This window comes from Crotalus tigris, unplaced genomic scaffold (genome assembly GCF_016545835.1).
Source record: "Crotalus tigris isolate CLP2741 ecotype Arizona unplaced genomic scaffold, ASM1654583v1 scf7180000018432.44079421565:4894166, whole genome shotgun sequence".
In the NCBI taxonomy this organism is placed as follows: domain Eukaryota; kingdom Metazoa; phylum Chordata; class Lepidosauria; order Squamata; family Viperidae; genus Crotalus; species Crotalus tigris.
The window spans coordinates 497,357-518,347 of NW_024096999.1; the positions used below are offsets into that span (position 1 = coordinate 497,357).

General features: G+C 43.7%; 1 protein-coding gene across 1 annotated transcript; it reads left to right on the forward strand.

Annotated features, from left to right (window-relative positions):
* The first annotated feature begins 5,677 nt into the window (after window positions 1–5,677).
* On the forward strand, window positions 5,678–16,659 carry MPHOSPH6 (M-phase phosphoprotein 6). The gene is made up of 5 exons (XM_039352358.1): window positions 5,678–6,509; window positions 12,968–13,080; window positions 13,424–13,514; window positions 14,717–14,817; window positions 16,004–16,659. Exons 1-5 carry the CDS (start codon window positions 6,459–6,461, stop codon window positions 16,143–16,145), a joined length of 498 nt encoding a protein of 165 aa, XP_039208292.1. The 5' UTR covers window positions 5,678–6,458; the 3' UTR covers window positions 16,146–16,659.
* Window positions 16,660–20,991: the final 4,332 nt, after the last annotated feature.

A 20,991-nucleotide genomic window follows, 5' to 3' on the forward strand; every position in this document is an offset into this window, starting at 1 on the left:
AAGGCAATCATTTTCATTTTATTTCTAAGGTTAAGTTGCATTAATATAATCCAATTAAATGTTAATCAGCCTGACTCTGTCAAAATTCTGTGTTAGGTTAAAAAAAAATATGATTTTTTTCCCCCTGCAAACTTCGATTTGGCATCAGAAGAGACATTTCTCACACCTCAAGTTGGGATTTGGAAGGCGATATGACAGCCTAAACAATGGATTGCTGAAGAGTCTTTTTTTAATTATCACGGCCCTTTGTTGCTATTAATCATAAGTGATGTCTTAAGTTCTCTTGCTCTGCTTTTTTTAAGCACGCGAGGAACAAACAATAACTTCGTTACCATCCCTGTAATGATCTGGAGCCACGGTGAAGGATAAGGTGCCAGGTTTTGCTTCTGGAAGTCGTCCCCACCTTGGCTGGGAATCAAGACTTTGAATCAAGGAGGATGGGAGTGAAAGATCTAAAGATTTTAATGTTCAGAAGAACAAGGTAGGTGGGAGACCGTATTTCTACCTGTCTCTGGATATTTAAATACTTAATATTTAAATATTTAAACCCCATTGGAGGCAATACAAAGGACGTCTTTATAAAAGATAAGAGGGACATTGGGTGATAGCATGAATATGTGAGCCCTTCAAGCTAATCCAGAGAAGAAACAAATACCATAAGACAAGGTTTCTCAACCTTGGCAATTTTAAGATGTGTGGACTTCAACTCCCAGAATCCCCCCAGCTGGCCATTACAGGTGGCCCTTTGTTTAGTGACCATTCAACGTTACAGCAAAAAGTGACTTATGACCGTTTTTCACACTTACGACGGTTGCAGCATCCCCGTGGTCACGTGACCAAAATTCAGACTCTTGGCAATTGACTCATATTTATGATGGTGGCAGCGTCCCCGGGGGGGTCCCATGATCCCCTTGTGCAACCTTCTGACCAGAAAAATCAACGGGAAAAGCCAAATTCACTTTACAACCGTGTGATTCACTTAACAACTGTGGCAAGAAAGGTCATAGAATGGGGGAAAATTCGCTTAACAACTGTTCTGTTTAGCAACGGAAATTTGGGACAAAACTGTGCTTTGAAGTCGATCCCTTCCCTCTGTTTTCACTGTTTAACAGAAAGCTCTTGTTGGGGCTTTCTTTACATTTTTGCCTTGTTGCCTCTCTTCCTTTCAATCTGCTGCCAGTAGCATAGATGGGGAAGAGTCCCCTGGGCCTTCTTCCATTATGGAGAAGGAAAACACGCCATATTTTATTTTTATTTTTAATTTATTTTCACCAATTTACAAGGCTCTCCAGCTCACAACATACGAACGCTGGGTGGCTAGCATTCAAGACAACCAACCACCCAAACACAATAGCAATAAATTGTTGTTGTTGATTGCGAAGTCATGTCCGACCCATCGTGACCCCATGGACAACGTTCCTCCAGATCTTCCTGTCCTCTACCATCTTCTGGAGTCCATTTAAGCTCACACCTACTGCTTCGGTGACTCCATCCAGCCATCTCATTCTCTGTCGTCCCCTTCTTCTCTTGCCCTCCATCTTTCCCAGCATTAGGCTCTTCTCCAGCGAGTCCTTCCTTCTCATTAGGTGGCCAAAGTATTTGAGTTTCAACTTCAGGAAGCAATAAATAGATATGTCTAATATTCCAATGTCCGTGAATTTGTAACTTTTCATCCGTTTTTCCAGCAATACAGTCATTATCATCCAGGAAGAAACAGAAGAGTGTTCTGTCACTGCTTGATGAAAGCTAATGTTGAGTTTGTTTTGATCTTTATGGCAATACGATCACTAATACATTTACCGGGGGGGGGGATCCACTAGGCTTATTAGAAGTTGGATTCTTTTAAAGAATGAACCCCCTTCCCTGTCACCCCTCCCCATATAAAAACCCCAGACTCCGGCTGCAATTTCCAGAGCCGCTAACTAACCAAGCGTTAGCAGCTACAGGATTTGCCATGACAGATCTAAGCCGTGATCCATCATAGTGTCTCGCTGCGGTAGTTTTCACATTTAGTAAAGCCGTGTAGTGCAACATCCAATCAATTTTTCTTCCAGAGTAGAAGCTTAGAAAACAGGAAGAATCGGTGCTTGGTAAAAATAGCTCAGGCAACTTAGTTAAACTTTTAACAACTTTTGGGGTACCACTCGCTTTTTTTGTATATCCACTGATAAGGGTCCCATCCAGAGGAATTGCACACCATCAGGATGATAGAGGGATTATAGTTTTCAAGAGTATTAGCAGGTTTTGTTTCTATAATCATTTTTTTATATCATTTATAAGCTACCCAGAGTAAATTTTTGGCATATAAATTTAATATACCGTATTTTCTGGCATATAAGATGACTCGGCGTATAAGACAACCCTGACTTCGGAGACAATTTGCATGGTTTAGAAAGTTGTCTTATATGCCAGAAAATACGGTAAATGAATGAATGAATGAATAAATGCTAATTTATTTAGTAGATTTGTATGCCACTGATGTTACATCTGGACTGCTCACCATATTCAAAATAATTCTTAAAATATTTAAAAAAAAAATAGAAGAGCATAAAGAAAACTCCTTATCCAGAGCTTGGATTGGGTTGCTTTTTTTTGTCTTGTGTTCCTCCAGTTAAAAATTCTCTGTTGGCTTATTTTCACCAAAGCTGTCTTTTTTTTTTTTAACTGTCTGGTTAAAAATACCAGGATATGATATATATTTCAGCGACTATGGTAAAAAAAAATTTAAAAAAAAAATCAAGCGCAACTAAAAAAAAAAGTGAGAGAGAAAAAAAATGACAATTTAATCAATCAACCTCTATTCCTGCAGGGGGGAAAATACTTAAAATAACCTATAAACTTTAGAAGGTTCCATCACTCTGAAATAAGCCTGCAGCACCAATGTTTATTAAAGTGTCAAGCGCAGTGTATTCACTACAGAAATTGCAAAGCCGGTGGGTTGAATTTTGGATTGTCCTCAGTCTTAAGGTCAAAAAAAAAAAAAAAAAAAATCTTACTTGTTTCCCAGCTTAGAATCCCCCAGAAATATGGCTAGGAATTAAAAGAGTCTCAGTCTGAAACAGATTGTGATTTTTTTTTCCCCCTTTGCATATTGCTTGGGATTATTACTTGCACGATATCCTTGAATGGCCTGAACACTTCCAGATTGGCTGAAACAAAACTGAAAGAAAGAAGGGGAATTTAGACTCTTAAATTGGAAAAGGTGACCTTGGCAAAAAGAGAGAGAACAGGGAGGAGGAAGCAAAGAACAAAAGAAATCTAACAAAGACAATCTAGCCACGCAGGGGTCATTCCTTCTTCATCTACAGCAGACATGTCAAACACAAGGCCCAGGGGCCGGATGCGGCCCGCAAAGTGGTTTCATGTGGCCCGTGAAGCCATCCTGGAAACAGTGAGGGAACAGCCCCCATTGCCTTGGCCCTGGCCCAGGCCGGCCAGGAGCCAATGTACAATTTTGTGGTGGCCATCTATGCTGAAAGGCATTCAGTCTTAGTTCCACAAGGCCGTTTGGAAACAGCGAGGAACCAGCCCCTGCTGCGTCGGCACCGCGCCCTGGGTGCATGCTGGGGAGGTGTCACCCTTTGTGAGGAATGAAGAAATGCACCATCGCCTGGAAGTGGCCAGCAAATGGCCCTCGCCTACTTCACATGTCCAGCTTGATGAGCTCTGCCCTGGTCCCACCGCTTCTGCCAGAGACCCTCAGATCTGTCCCACTCCTGCCCAGGCCCCCACCGACACCCTTGACGCAAACGATGTAGAGCTGGCCATGCTCACCCAGTAGGCCACACCCAGTCCATCCACGCCCACTTAGGAGGCCGCACCCACCCTGGCCACACCCACCCAGCCCCCTGAGGGCAACCGCAATGCTGATGCGGCCCTCAATGAAATTGAGTTTGACACCCCTGATCTACAAATGAGGACTGTGCTTTTTATCATGCCCAACTCTCGGCAATTAACAATAAAAGAAACAGTAATGATCAAATCTCTAAATTCAAGTAAACGTAAGCCCAAAACTAATGTTATCACAATGTGGTTGAGATCCTCAAAAATACTAACATCCTATAAATGTATCGCCAGCCTGTCAGTCTTCAGAGATAGACCAGAAAGAAAACAGGACCAGATGAGCTAATTCCACTTTGTTGTAAAGCTGCATTTACTAAATATTTTTAGTCTGAAAGTACACAGCTCCTGCTGTCTCTTTTACAGCCTGAGAAGTCCTTCTGAATTTCCTTCTCTGACTGTGATGCAGCCGAGGGCTATGCTGTCTCTTATCTGATTGATCCTTGGGTACCATCACTTCTTCCTGCCTCCCAAGGCCGTTCCACACACCGTTACTTCGCCTCATCCCAGCCCAACACCCGAAGAAATATCCACGATTTTAAACCTTTTTGAAATAGAGTTGGAGCCATTTAAATCTTGGGGTGAAAGGTGCTCTACAGGACACCATTATATTTCATCCCCATGCCTTGAGACAGAAAAAAAATTAAGCATGGACAATTTGGAAACCACAATTCATACTGACTGGGAAAGGCTTCAGGATAACATCTGGTGCATCTGGAATTTTGCAGTGGCTCTTTCCCCCCATAATTACCTGCTTTCCCCATCTGGAGATGAAGCATTACGGATGTTCACTTTTATGGTCTAATGCGTGAAGCATTCATTTATTCCAAAGTATCCAACTCCTGGTCCATCTTTAGTAGATTAGTAGTCCCATCCAACTAATCTCTTTAGAAATGCAGATTCTGCTGAATCGTGAAGTCTAGTTTTTGGACCTAGCAGATGTATTAGATGACAGTCTTCCAAAATCTTTGGCCAAGATAATTGGCCTGTAACTTGAGACTTAATTGCTACATTCAGCTTGTGCATAGGCAATATTATTTTTCTGGATCTGTATGACAGTTAGTTAGTTAGCTTCCTAACTTCCTCTTAGAGCACTTAGCCTGAACTAATTAAATGCTTATTTATTATTCACAGCATCCTTTCCCAATCAGCTATTCTTCAGAGTTTTGTAATTATTTGTTAGTAATGTGTTGCTAATTATTATCACTAAATAGTCTGCAATCATAGACATATGCCTCGTCTCAAGTGGAAAGAGAATTTTGGTGGGGTAGGGTTAGGGCTTGGAGGGAGGCTATTTTAGGGATAATTTAGTAATCCATCCTAGTTCAGGCATAGCTGAAGTTTCTATGAACTTTGAAACATTATGGAACGTTTGTTATTTGTTGAATCAAAAACATATCCTGCCTTAGTGTTTCTTTTCTGGTCATTTCATATTGATTTCTATTATGCCTTTCATAAATCAGCAGTGGAATAAAGATGAAAATTCTCCAGAGATAAAGAGGGAGTTTTAGGATGTTTGTTATGAAATGCATAATCAAGCACTTGGCAATTGTACAAGCTGTTAAAGAAATTCTTCTTTTTTTACCGTTTAATAATATTCATCCCATTGAAACGTTCCCACACTGTAGGCATGACTCCAATGAGGGGGAAAAAGTGTTTCCATGGGATTAAGTTTGTGCATTACTACAGGTAGTCCTCAAATTATAACCACAACTGAGACCAAAATTTATGTTGCTAAGTAAGAAATTTGTTCAGTGAGTTTTGCCCCACTTTACCACTTTTCTTGTCCCCGTTAAGCGAATCACTGCAGCTGTTTAATTAGTAACACGGTTGTTGAGTGAATTTGGTTTCCCCGTTGACTTTGTCAGAAGGTCGCAAAAGCGGATCACATGGCCCCGGGACACTGCGACCGTCATAAATGTGAGTCCGTTATCAACCATCCGAATCTCAATCACGTGATCATGGGGATGCTGCAACAGTCGTGTGAAAAATAGTCATGTCACTTTTTTCAGTGCCGTTGAAACTTTGGTCACTAAGCAATCTTCATAAGTCAAGCACTACCTGTTATCCATGGCAGCTCCATACAGATCCTCCATATGTGGCAGCAGTCTATCTGCAGAGGCCAAATGGCTGGGACATGCAGAAGGAAGATCAGGCACGCATGTTTTTTTTTTTTTTTTGAGAGGAGAATATTGGGTTTTTTTCCATTTTTTTTTTCATCTGACATTTATGATGATCTGTGTACAGACAATAAAGGACATGAAATGAACATCACTTGGACATAGTGAGTGTGCTCCATACCTGCCAGTTCTGGCTCTCCTTCTTGCAAACTTTTTTTTTTTTTGAACTTCCCAGGAACATTTTTCAAGTCATCACTTTGCATTTATCAAGCTTTTAAAAAGTCCCATTCACACTTGGAAGCCAAGGAAAAGAAAGTAAGGGCATGAGCCAGGAGGAAGGCATCACCGGGGTCTACCGAGCATGCGTCGGCCATCGCGCATGCTCAGTCACTACCAACGCCACAAAGTGGCGATTTCACGACGAGGGACCGCTGCACGGCGAGTGACAAAAAACGTAAACGGCGCTGCGCTTTGGGGGGATTCCGGCTTGGCGTCGTCATGGCTCGGGACGTGAAGAGCAAACTATCCAAGAATCTTCTCCGCATGAAGGTAAGAGACGTCTGAACGGACTCGCTGGGCGAGCTGAGGCGAAAGCCTTCGGAAAGGGGAGGGGCTACCCGCGACTCTTTCCGAACTGTTTCCGGCGGCGGGCGAAGACAACCCGATTGGCTTCGGCTCGCGACGAACGAGAGAAGAGCCGCCAATTGAAGCCGGGAGGCGTGGCGCCGAATGCGACCGAAGAGCTTCGGAAGTGGGCGGGAGGAAAGCCGAGGAGCCTCGTAAACAATTCGAACGGAGCCGAGGCGCTTCCGGCTGAGCGCGTGGCGAAGTCCTTCGCCCTCTGCGCATGCTCAGACCTAGAAATGCTGCTTTTGAATCTTTGAAGGAATTGAATTGGATTCTCGGCAAAATTGCTTGTAGGAAAAGAAAGTTTCCACCTGAATACCAGCCCAGCTTGTGCTGGGCTTCTGCTCGCCTGGATTTTTTAAGGGTGCAAGGAAAGCACTCTGTGCATGCTTTGAAGTCTGCAATACTCATAATTTTGCAAGAAGGGGAAGCGTGTGCTTAAGCTTGCTTGCTTAACATTTTTTTTTTTACATCCTCAAATGAATGTAATGGGGTGGATGCATCACTTTAAAACAGCATTTCTCAACCTTGGGCTCTTTACAATGTGTGGACTTCAACGCCCAGAATTCCCCCAATCAGCCTGGGGAATTCTGGGATTCCAAATCCACTTCTTAAAGTCTCCAAAACTGGTTTAAGCATTGCAGATTACTTTTTTAAAAAGTGTATAGTCCTTTCGAAGGGTTTTGCTTTGCAAGTCGTATTTTCCCTGAAGTAGTTGGAGACGTTGCTAAATTGGGTCTAGGCCAGTGGTTCTCAACCTTTTTAATGCCGCGACCCCCAACCGGTCGTAAGTCGAGGACTACTCAACCAGTCGTAAGTCGAGGACTACTCAACTGGTGCAGCACCGTTTGCAGAATGTGACTTTTGGCGGGCTCAGCATGACAGAGACAGCCTGGATAATTCCTATTGGCTTTTGAAAGCCAATAGAATAGACTCTCTTGAATAGAGTCTAAGGGAGGAGCACAGCTAAGGAAAAGGGGAAAAAAATGGTGGACTGCGTTGTTTGGCGACCCCCGTGAAATGGTTGTTCGACCCCAAATGGGGTCCCAACCCACAGGTTGAGAAACACTGGTCTTTTTGCTGGGATAAAAAACCTATTTCTCTGTGCCTTTGGAAGTCTCTTTCACGCTTTCTGCTTTTTCCATTTGCTACTTATTTGTTTACGTAGTACATGCACGGGGGCTCTGCAATTTGCAAGAACGACTCTTGGCAACTTCCGGTTCAAAAAAGCATGAAATTACATAGCCAGGCCAGCGAAGAGATTAAAACTGTTTGAAAAAGAATTAAAATGATGCACACAGAGATGAGCAATAATCAGAGAGGTCCAAGACACAGTTTAAAAATATTTAAGTAGAAATTAGCAGTTTGGGGGTGGATGGATATTACAAAGCTTTTTCCATTTTTTTCACTTTCTTGTTTGTCTTATCTCTAATTTTATATTTGCACTTCAGCCCTTGTTCTACTATAATAAGTATCACTTTCTCTTTGTTTTTGATTTTTGTTTGTATACCTAACAAAAAAAGAAAAAGAAGCATGAAAACGAAGAATTTAAAATGCAAGACAATTTAAATAATACAGTAAAACTTCCTAGTCGTTAAGGCACCAGGCCAGTGAGTGGGGTGTGTTAATAAAAACCCCAACCTGGCAGTTGTCCTTGGATGTGTGAATCTGGTGTTAAATTCAGAGCCAAATTAATCTCAATTCAGTGCCTGATTTCTTCCTTCCTTCCTTCCTTCCTTCCTTCCTTCCTTCCTTCCTTCCTTCCTTCCTTCCTTCCTTCCTTTCTTCCTCCCTCCCTCCCTCCCTTCTTTCTTTTCTATCTTCCTTCCTTCTTCCCTCCCTCCCTCCCTCCCTTCCTCCCTCCCTCCCTTCTTTTCTATCTTCCTTCCTTCTTCCCTCCCTTCCTTCCTCCCTCCCTCCCTCCCTTCCTTCTTTTCTATCTTCCTTCCTTCTTCCCTCCCTTCCTTCCTCCCTCCCTCCCTCCCTCCTTTCTTTTCTATCTTCCTTCCTTCTTCCCTTCCTTCCTTCCTTCCTTCCTAGACTGGCATTCATAAGTTGAGCTTGTTGTTGTTGTTGTTGAAATAGTCTGCAATGTCTGTGCAAGATCTGGATCCATATCTCCTTCCAAAGTTACAGACCAGAGATCAAAAAATAGTTGACTTCTTGGTCTTTGAAAAGCAACCTTCTTTCTTTCTTTCTTTCTTTCTTTCTTTCTTTCTTTCTTTCTTTCTTTCTTTCTTTCTTTCCATCTAAGCCGGATTGCCATTAATTTTTAAAAACATAAATATTCATCAAATATTTATAGCTCAATATTGCCAGCCCTTCATGGTTTGTTTGCTTCAAGTTGATGTGGATGCCATTACTTTTCACCTCCCATCTTTGAGACTGCCATTAAGTTGTAGGCTTTTTTTAAAAAAAAAATATTTTCAGAAGGAAAAACAAAAAACAAAGGCCGAGCAGGATCTAAGAAAAACACACAAAAATAAACCCCACCATTTATTTATTTCGCTCTCCCTTCTCAAGTCCCTCAAGTGGTTACTTACCTGGCGGAGACGTTTGCCGGTAGATCTGACGGGTGATTTAAAATGGGTTGTCTGTAAATGATCCACAAAAAGGTTGGGAGGCTTTTCTCCTGCGGCTTGAGCACGCACGAAGGGATTTTATTCAGGATTGCAACCCTAACAATCTCTTTCCCATGGAAGTGAATTTCCTTCTGTCGGATCGATGGGTCTTCTGGATAGCTGAGATCAGTGAGTCACTCCAGGCTCAGCCGTGGAAACAGAAAACTGATGGGAGAAAAAAGACCTGGGACAGACAGTTCATTTAGTGACCGTTTAGAGTTACATTGAAAAAAGGGACTTTTGTTCACACTTAATGACCATTGCAGCATCCCTGTGGCCACGTGATCAAAATTCGGATGCTTGGCAATTGCTTCACATTTATGACGGTTGCAAAGTCCTGGGGTCGTGTGATCTCTCCTGGCTAGCAAGGTCAACGGGGGAGCCAGGTTCACTTAACAGTTGTGTTACTAACCTCCCGACTGCAGAGATTCACAACTGAGGCATGAAAGCTTGTCAAACGGGGCAAAATTCACTTAACAGCCGATTTCTATAGCTCTGCCCGATGTACGGGGCCTTGGTTCCTATGTTCTTATCTCAGGCCCAGGGATGGCTCCATTTAAATGCATCATGGAGCATCCCTTGGAGACTAGCAGTTCCTCCTAATGTTCTTCCTGTGCGACACATTTTCAGATTTTGTTTGGACATAGCCAAGTTTCGCTATTTCAATCCCGGCTGGTGGGACTTTGGCACGAACAAGGCATATGGCAAGGAACAAAACCAGCAACCCCGATTTGCTAGCTACAAGGCCTGCCCCCCTACCCTGCCCCAAACACACACATTCGCACAACTGCATCAAAGTGGGAAACCATTCCCTCGGTGGGGGAACAAGATTGACAGACTAGCTTGCCTCCAGATCTACAATCTGCTCTCTTCCCAGATCTTCTCTGCAAAGCTGGGGGTGTGTGTCACAGAGAGAGAGAGAGAGAGAGAGAGGCTAGACATCCCTGGTGAATACAAATTCCAACCCTTGAAGAAAGGGCTTCTTTACAGTCAGGTGTGACTATGTGTGTGTGCCTGTGCGTAAAGCTAAAAGCGGGTTTGGCAAGGAGAGCTGAGACTTGGTTGCAAAATCTTTGAGGACCGAAGAGTGATATACTTTCTAAGTCTACATGGGGCTACCCTTGAAGGGCGTTCGGAGGCTGCAGTTGGTTCAGAATGCAGCCGCGAGAGCGATTGTGGGTGCGCCAAGGTACGCCCACGTGTCACCTATCCTCCGCGAGCTGCACTGGCTTCCTGTGGGTCTCCGGACGCAATTCAAGGTGTTGGTTATCACCTTTAAAGCCCTTCATGGCTTAGGACCAGGTTACTTATGGGATCGCATACTGCCGCGTAGTTCCCAGAGACCGGTGAGGTCCCACAGATTGGGCCTCCTTCAGGTCCCGTCGGCCAGACAATGTCGGCTGGCGGGCCCTCGGGGAAGGGCCTTTCTTGCGGTGGCTCCGACCTGGTGGAATCAACTTCCCCCGAGGTTCGAACTACTCCAACCCTGCCGGCCTTTAAGAAAGCCGTTAAAACTCTCCTGTTCCGTCAGGCCTGGGGCTGATGTCCCCGGGGGGGGGGAGGCGGGATATGATCGGACTCGCGGTATGACTGTATTATTTTATTGTTTTATGATTGTTTTAACTCTGTACGCCGCCCTGAGTCCTTTGGGATTGGGCGGCATATAAATAAAATTAAATACAAATACAAATGACCGCCATCTAGAAGCCTTGCCTTTCTGTCTTCAACCATCCCAGTCCTTCATTCATTTTTATTTTCTCTGGATTCCGCTACAATCCAGCATGACTTAAGATACATTTGCGTTTTTTTTTAACTTCACCTTGTTTGACTGACATTGCTTTTGCTTGAAAAATATGCCATAGCCCATTCTGGATAAATTTGCCTGCCAGGAGACATACTGACTTCTTCAGGCCTGGGGAAAGCACATTCACAAGAATGTGTGTACGGGTAGTCTTTACGTTCCCAGACATGGTTCAAGACCAATCCTTCTTGAATTTCAGAGGGAAGGGGGAGGGAGGGCAGAAGAGGGAAGGAAGGAAGGAAAGAAGGAGGGAGATAATAGATAGGAATGAGAAGGAAGGAAGGAAGGAAGGAAGGAAGGAAGGAAGGGAGGGAGGGAGGGAGGAAGAAGGAAGGAGAGATGGAAATGAGAAGGAATGAAGGAAGGTGATGGGAATGAGATGGAAGGAAGGAAGGAAGGAAGGAAGGAAGGAAGGAAGGAAGGAAAGGAGGAAGAAGGGAGGAGAGATGGAAATGAGAAGGAACGAAGGAAGGTGATGGGAATGAGACGGAAGGAAGGAAGGAAGGAGAGGAGAGAGGAGAGGAGAGGAGAGGTATAATGGAATGGAACAGAACCGGAATGGAACTGAAATGGGAATGGAATGGAATTCTTTATTGGCCAAGTGTGATCAGACACACAAGGAATTTGTTTCCGGTGCATAAGCTCGGAGTGTATGTATAAACAGGAAGAAATAGGCCATAAATAGGTCATAAATCATAGTTGCAGTCATGAATCGTACGTTACAACCAACCATTGATGAAATCTTCAAAAATTTGCGAGGGCAGCAGGAGGGCCTGTCTGTTTTTCAGTCCCGCCGGTATGCAGATGATATGCAAATGAGCAGCCGCCTCCTGCCCCGTGCTGGCTTCCTCCTCCCCCCCCCCGCTGCTTTCTCACCCACGGCTCCCTTCCCTGCAAATGGCACCTTGTGTCAAAAGCAGAGGCAGCGGCGCTGGGCTGGGGTTGCAGCACACCTGGATGGGAGCCTTTACCCAGGCAGGCTTTCCTTTTTCCACACTTTGATAGGCAGTCTCTTCCCTGCCCCAGATTAAGCTCCCTCCTGGAAGCGCAAACAAATCATCATTATTCTTTTCTGTCTCTCTCTCTCTCTCTCTTAATCCTTTGCCTCGCAGCTGTTCAAATCAGGAGCTACATATTTTTTATCGCAAGGGTTTTTGCGTGCTTAATCTTCTTCAGGTGATTATAGCAACTTGTTAACGGGATATATAATTTTTTTGTGTGTGTGTGGGGAAAAACAATATTCGCTGAGAATTTTAATTGAACGTGGTAGAAAGTCCTTGCCTTCGTTTGGCATCCTTCCCCCCCCCCCTTTTCCCTTTTTATTTTCACTGCTCCAAATAAGGGACAGATTTCTTTAGGGGGAAAAAAAAAAAAAGGTTACGTGGCAGTTTTAGTATGCCATTCTTGTCCTTCGTTGTGTGTCACCTTTCTGTTCTAGGGATTCATCGTGTCCGTGAGCCATAACAATGCAGGTAGTAAGTCCTCGACAGCCATCCATTGGGAACCAGAATGTCTGTGGCTAAGCAAGGCAGTTTTTTAAGTGAATTTTGCCTGATTTTGCCATTTTAGTTGTTAGGGGAAAGTTGTTAAGTGACTTACACAGTTGTTAAGCGAAGCTGACTTCCCTCGTTGGCTGTGCTTGTCGGAAGCCAGCTGGGAAGTTCACAAATGGCGATCAGGTGACCCTGGGACGCTGCAACCATCGTGAATACATCCCCTTTGCCCTATGGCTGAATTTGGATCATGTAACTTTGGGGATGCTGCAACGAATGCAAGTTGGAGGAGTGATCACAAGTCACTTTTTTCACTGCCGGGGTAACAGTCGCAAAACGAATGGTTGTAAGTCCGTGTGTGTGTGTATATACCTGTAAACTCCCACAAAGTCGCTTGATGGTAAGACGGGCAGCGTAGGAATTCCCTCAATAAATTTTGAAAAACCTTTGCGTCTTGTCTTTCAGTTCATGCAAAGGGGCTTGGATTCAGAAACCAAAAAGCAACTTGAGGAAGAGGAGAAGAAAATAATCAGTGAAGAACATTGGTTTCTGGATCGACCAGAACTGAAAGAAAAAGAGTACGTTTGCTGCCTGTCCGTCTTTGCATCTGTGGGAGGAGATGGGAAGATAAAAAGCAGAAGTAACAGAATAATAGCGCTGGGCGGGACCTCGAAGGTCTTCCAGTCCAGCCCCCTGCTCAAGCGGCTGACCCTTTACTATTCCAAACAAACAGGCTGTCCAGTTTCTTTGTAAAAAATCTCCGTCAATGGAACACTCACAACATCAAAACAAAACCAAAAACAAGAATTGCCTTCTGCTGTTGGAGATCAGTCTGGAGCTTTTTTTGGTTTCCTGCCAAGAGGTTGGCTAAGCTCAACTTGCTTGTTCGATCCCCTTTTTGAAACCATGATTTCTTCACAGGAGTCTCATCAGAGAGGAAAGAAGCTTCGTGATGTGTGAAGATCTTCTGTATGGTAGAATGTCCTTCAAAGGGTTCAATCCTGAAGTCGAGGTATTATTTTTGGGGGGGGGGGGGCTTATAGCATTCGTTCATCCTTTTGGGATCTGGCTTGCAAAGGCGGTTCAAGATCAATGAAGTCCCTGATTCAGTTTGTACCATATTGAAATAACTGAATGGAAGGTTGATAGATACATTCACACATAACAACGGATGGGTGAATGGATGATAGATACGTACATTGGAGAGAGGGATAGATATATATGATGGATGGATAGATGGATGGATAGATTGGATGGGTGGGTGAGTGTAACTTTTGGATAGATGGATTGGTTAATAGATACATTCACACATATAATGGATGGGTGGATGGGTGGATGAATGATAGATAATACATTGGAGAGAGGGATAGATACATGTGATGGATAGATTGGATGAATGGATGGATGGATGGATGGTTGATGGATACATTCACACATATAATGGATGGGTGAATGGATGATAGATACATACATTGGAGGGAGGGATAGATACATATGATGGATGGATAGATTGGATGGGTGGGTGGATGTAACTTTTGGCTTTGATGAATTCACTAGCTATAAAATCAGAGAGGATTCATGAGTAGTTCAGAAGCACCTTCTCCAGACCAGCTGCATTCATGCAACACACTTAACCTGGTTCCTGTATTAACCATTTTCTGAGTTTGGGCTCCGGATGAAATACCTGTAGAACTGTTCTTTGATCTGTTCAGAATTTAACCGGAGAGCTGAATTACAGCAATACCTCTGAATAGTGACTGTTAGTGTCTTACAGTCTTGCCATTGATTGACTGGTTAACAAATAGAATGTGATAAGAAGCTTTAATCTTTGCTTCATCTGTGGGGGCAAAAATTGTGAGAGTTGTTTTCATCTTGGTCTATCAAGATTAACATATTTTTAATGACACCATAAATATTATTTTTGTGGCATTCTTATTGGGATATAAGCGTCTGTGGACTGGAGGGCCTTCGGGGGCGATAAGTCACAAAGAAAAGATGCTGCAATTGAGCAGTTAGCCATAATAATATTCTCTGAGGGTCAGTGTCATATCAAACTTGGCCCTTCAGCTGGAAAGAAAATATTGAGGTGCTTAATGTCTGCATTGCTTCTCTATTCATCTCCCTCATTCTTGCCAAATCGGTCTCCTTGACTTTTTTTTTCTTTCTTTCGAGGAGTGTAACACCTGAAGTGATATTCCAGTTTTTCATTTTCAGAAGTTAATGGTCCAGATGAACTCGAGGTACAAGACAGAAGATCCCGCAGAGGAAAAGAATGCAAAGGAAGCTGATGTATCGGATGAGGAAATGGCTAGAAGGTATTTCTTCTCCATTATAACACAAATAACGTTGTCGAGATGTGTTTTTCAGCCTTCTCCCTCCCCTCCCTCCAGTCTAAAATGAAAGTTCTCCCCAATGACCAGGCGTTTCATGTTCAAAACACTTGTTTTGCAAGAGAGTGTTTTATAACAGAAATAAGCTTTTGACTTGATGAGTTCTTTAAAAAAAAAAAAGCAAATAAAAATGCTTTGCTTGCTTTCTCCAGGCTACCTCAGTCAGACATCAGCCCCAGTACTTACTGACTTTCTTCCTTTTTATTGGGTTTACAGCCAACGAAAACATTAGAGGAGATGTTTATAGGCGTTCCTGGAGAAATTATTTCAAAATTCTTTTTAATGCATTTGGCTCTGGGGGAGTGCAAAACAGGATGCTGCAGCCGGAGGTGGGAAGAAGGATTTTAAATGAAAAGCTGGCTATCTTCAGTGGAAAATAGAGTGCCAGCTTGTTGTAATGGTTAAGGTGTTTAGTCTAACTGGGAGACTGTGAGTTTTAGTCTTACCTTAGGCATGAAAATCAGCTGGGTGATTTTGGTCCAGCTCCTCTCTCTCTCAGCCCAAGCTACCTCACAGAGTTGTGGTGAGCCCTCGTTCGAAAAACGTTTGCAGAAATTATCCCTCCAAATTTGATGGAAAATGGTAAGGCTATTTATGCCATGCCCTAGTTCAAACACACCGGTTAGGAAAGGATGATGGAGCTATCGTGACAAGTAATTTTGGACGGTTGATCTCATCTCCTTTTGGCTGTTCTTTATTATGGGATAAAACTCTTTTATCTATTGAAGGTGCTGAGACTTTCACTCTCTTCTCCTTGCTGCTCCACGTCCTGCTTTCGTTTCGTAAACCTCCATTTTCTCTGGGTAAATTTTCAAAAAATACGTTATGTTAAGGGCCAAAGAGAAGATTTGTAAAACTAAACTAATTGAAGTTCTGTCTGTTTGAACTGATGGGGTCGACAGGGAGAGCTCAAGCTTGTCTTGCCTCTCTCTTACTGGGGTGAAAAAGAAAATGAGAATCCAAAAAGAAATCTGAAAGTCTCTACATTTTGGGAGGTGCCAGACTGGAGAAGGTTTGCTTTCAAAGAGCATCTTACGATTCTTTTGTGATCTTCTCAAGGGCTGCAACCATGTTTGAACGTTTCTGTCATATTTGCAATGATTGTTCACAGGTACGACACGTTAGTGGGAACCATTGGGAAGAAATTTTTGAAGAAAAGAGACCGCCACGTTCTGCAAGATCCTACGGAGGTGGAAAGCACTAACAGGAGGCCCAGCAAAGTGAGGAAAGAGTTTTTAAAACCCCAGGATTAATGTCGGAAAATGTGTTTGTGTTCCTACAAGGAACAGAAACGTAGAATGCCATTTATGTTTTGATAAATCGCTGACTCTCCGGGAATGGACTGGTCCTTCCCCCCCCCCCGATACCTAATGGATGTTATACATACATCCTCTTTTCCTTTGCGCATGAACTTTTGAGGAGCACAAAAGCAGATGTAAGCGGATGCCGGTAAATAGTAGGGAAATAGTTCCTTTTTAAGAAACAGAATTCCAGAACTGGTTTTATCTGCTTCCTCGTGAGAAATGCGTTCCTAAGGGGCATTCCTTTTTAATTTCGGAAGATGTCTCCAGGTGCCTTAACATTATTTTTGTTGAGGACAACAGGGCTCCCCAAAAGAAGAGAGTTAACGCAAGGAAAGAAATGCACCTTTTTGCTGTAGCCTCTTTTCAGGGTGGGGAAAAAAAATCCTTCATCGGTTCTTCTAATGTATCGGCCAAACAGGCCTTTTATCACTTAGAAATAAATAATAATTATATTCCATTGCAAGTGGGGGTCTTTGGGTTTCTCTCCCCAGGGGAAGAAGTTCACAACACGAAATCAAAAGATATATATTTATGCCCACAGTATAGGTAGAGTTCGGCTTAGGACCCCAGTTGAAACTTATGTTGATAAGCAAGACAGTGGTTGAATGAGTTGCATCACATTTTACGACCTTTTCTTGCCACGATTGTTAAGCGAATCGTACCATTGTTAAGCAAACTTGGCTTCCCTCCATTGACTTTGCTTACCAGAAGACGGCTAAGGAAGATTAGAAATGGTCATCGCGGGAGCCCGGGAGAGGGCAAGGGTCATATGAAGACACGCCGGTTGCCAACGCCTGGATTTTGATCACGTGACCATAGCGATGCTGCAGGGGTTGTAAGCGTGAAAACCGATCACAAGTCACATTTTTCAGTGTCATCGCAACTTTGAACCATCACTAAACGAATGGTTATAAGTGCTCGGTCATATACTGTATATTGCATACTAGGAGAGCAGAGAGAAGCTCTGGAAAGGGCTGTGCAATCTTCACCAATGTTGTCTTCCAGATCTGCTGGGATGAGAGCTCCCAGCCCCATCCACACTTCCCAGAGTTGCCGTCCTCCTCTTCCTCTTCCTTCTCCTCTTCTTCTCCTCGTCTTCTCCTCTTCCTCCTCCTCCTCCAACACCCCCAGATATTTATGTTTCAATCCTAGGAAAGTTTTGAAATGAGGATTCCTTTTTTTGAATTTACAAGCTGCTCCACCTTCATGATAGATAAATAATCTTTATTGTCATATTTTACTGTGGACACAACGGCACGCATTACAAGTGAAATTTAGTTGCTTGCTCTCGAAGTGTACACATGCATAACACACATTAGACATACTAACTACAACATATGTATAGACCAGTGGTGGCGAACCTAGGGCACGGGTGCCAGAGGCGGCACTCGGAGTCCTCTCTGTGGGCACACATGCCGTTACCCCAGCCTCGCCTACCCCCACGACCCCCTCCTCACCAGCAGCTCCCCTGGAGGAGAGTCACCCCTGAGCGTGGCCCACACAAAGCAGTGCAGCCAAGGACATGGCAGCCAGACAGTGTAGACAAGACTCTGCCCTCATGCCCCATTGCATACAGTTGATGCTGTGGGGTGCGGGCAGAGGGCATGGCTGCCATGGCGCTGCTGGGCTGCGTGGGTGATGTGCGGTGGGCCCTGTAGGTGGTGAGTGGCCCTGCAGGCAGGCGGGGGGGGCGGGGCAGGGCCGGTTTTTGGGCACTTGGTCTCTAAAAGTTTCGCCATCAATGGTATAGCCCAGGGGTAGGCAACCCAAAACACTTAAAGAGCCACTTGGACCCGTTTCCCACCAAAAACAAAACACTGGGAGCCGCAAAACCATATTGATATCTAAAATGAAGATAACACTGCATATATCCTTTTTTACCTTTATTATAGGTGTTTGTGTGTGTGTGTGTGTATATATATATGTATATGTATGTATATATATATATTTGTTTTCTGAGGTTTTCGCGGGTATTTGTATATAGGTTTTTGGTTGTTCGGGTTTTCTCCCGCGTAAAATTGGAAGTGTCTTGGCGACGTTTCGACGAAGTCACATTCGTCATCTTCAGGCTGGTATTTTTAGCTTCTTGCTTTGAGCAGCAATGTGTGGTTTTAGCTGTTTCTTCCTTTTATATATATATATATACATACACACACAAACACACACACACACACACAGGTAAAAAAAGGATATATACAGTGTTATCTTCATTTTAGATGTCAAAAGGGTCTCTCTCTCTCTCTCCCTATCTGCCCTTGGTCTGCCACTCCTCTTCCCCCGCTCTCTTTCTTTCTCTCTCTCTTTCCTCTCTCTCTCTCTCTCCCTCTCTCTCTCTCTTTCTCTCTCTCTCTCTCCCCCCCCTCTCCTATCTGCTGCTCACCTGACAAGCTTCAGGCTGTTGTCCAACAAGATCAGGGGTAGGCAACCTCATCTCTTTTATGACTCATGGACTTCAACTCCCAGAATTCCTGAGTCAGCCTAGCTGGGCTAGCTAGCTCTCTCCTGCCCTTCCTGCTTCCTGCAGAGATGCAGCAAAGGGAGGAGCTCCACCCAGTAAGCTTTTCAGCTCCTCGGAGAACACTGTGAGTGCACTCTCTTTTTTACACACAAACACACACACAAACACAGAGAGAGAGAGAGAGAGAGAGAGAGAGAGAGAGAGAAGCAGGGAAGCGCAATTGCCTCTCTCTGTCTCTGTCTCTCGCTGCAAAGGCAGAGGAGGCTGGGAGCCGCAGGGGAAGGCTCAAAGAGCCGCATGCGGCTCCGGAGCCGCAGGTTGCCGACCTGTGGTATAGATTTACACCCTTACATGTAAGTAGCATATAAATATTAATCACTGTCCATCTTGAATATATAACCGAAGGAGGAAGGAGGATGGACTCTTCCAGTGATGCTCTTCTATTTCATTTATACAAAAGAAGCCTAATATGTCTGCTTGTTGTCCTTGTTCTTTATTTTCTTTGCAGAAACCGGATTTTAAGATCCGGTTTCCATGGAGGTGGATTCTAGCTCAACCACGCCCAGTTTTAACAGCCCTTGGAATTTTCTTCCTGCGTTATGACCTTGGTGCACTATAAGCAGCAGGTGAAAAAGGATGGACATACGATGTGAAAGGAAGCTTAGGAAATTTCAAGCATTATTTTAACAACTTAATATTACACACACACACACACACTGTTGTTGCTTGATGTGACTTTGTTACAATTAATTCTTACCAAAATATGTATCAACAGAAATTAATTGAGATTGGAAATTAAGTCTTTGCAAATATTGGCACTTTTAATTAAACTGATATCATTCTTTGCCCCCTCCTCCCCTGTTAAGGATTTAACAGGATTTCCATTCCCTGCTCAGTTTATTAAACATGCTCTTTGCAAACTTTGTGCTCCCAGAAAATATGAATTGAAGAACTGAAATAATGAAGACGTTTCCTTCTGCAATCACTACAAAATATTCCAAAAATACGAAGGAAACGAGAAGACGTGCCTTTCAGTATACATGTCCTGCTACATATTTAGGTGTTTATAATTTTAAGTATGAATCAAGCTTTGGGCAGCTAACGGAGGCTTCCCCATGACTATAACAGAAAACTGAGGGCTTGTGGCTTGTCCAATGTGGATGAAATATAATTCCTAGTATCTCCTGATTATTACGACGTCCTGGGCTGGGATTTGTTTACAGTAATAAACGACCAGCAGGCATGAAGAACAATGCTTTAATGATAATAGGATGCATGAATAAAGTCGGCACTGAGAACTCTTCGTTCTCAGTGCCTTTATATACCGTTTGAACATAACCACACCCAAGCCCCACATCTGAATCCCCTACAGCCAACAACAATCAGTTTCGCCTAATTACCCCCCCCCCCAAAAAAAAACCACCATCCGGCTCTGTACAAACTCCCCAGGAGCTGACGATCTGTCCCGAATAGTGTCCTCTGCGCATGCACACGAGTGCCAGTTCAGCTCCTATCAGTCACTGCGTATGTGCGAAAGTACTTAGAAGTCCCTGCGCATGTACGGAAGTGTCCAGTAGTCTGCGCATGTGCGGCGGTGTTCAGAAGGCTCTGCGCATGTCCGGAAGCGCCGAATAGCAACTGCGCATGCGCAGAATGCCGTATGCCGTTTTGCCTGTGCGCATGTGCAGAACAGCAAGACGGTTCCATGGTTAGACGTCAGGCTCACTCTGGATTCCGTACAGCGTCGTCGCCATTATGGGACATGGCTAGAAGTACCGAGAACTTTGGGACTCGTTCGAACAGCCGGAGGTGCCTTGTTTACTCAACCATGCCTTAAAGGGCCCGACACTGATGTTGATGATGTTATCCATTCAGTCATGTCCGACTCTTGGTGATTCTAAGAGCCTGGTCTCTCCACATCTTTTGATCTTGCACTACATCTTTGAGTTGTTAAATATTTGATCAAACTGAGGAACTTCAGAACCCTAATTCAGATTTTCTGGAGGGCCAACTGCTCCCCAGCACTTACATTCTGTGATTTCATGAAATTCAAAAAGCCATTTCTTCTATGATGAAGCGTTTAAATACTTCTAACTTTTTGCCCTCCAATATATCTTAGTTTGTTATTTTTATGCTTTCCCCAGTGGTCAGTGGCAGCAAACATTAAATAGTCTTGTGCGATTGTCCTGCACTTAAGAAATATTACCAGTTTCAGCCGATTTTTTTAAATTTTATCACAGCTATTAAAGGTGAAACTTGTTGCAATTTTATAATGCTGCGTAATGTCACCAGGTACTATACAATCCTTTTACACTAATGGGAGCAAGCTTGCCCTCC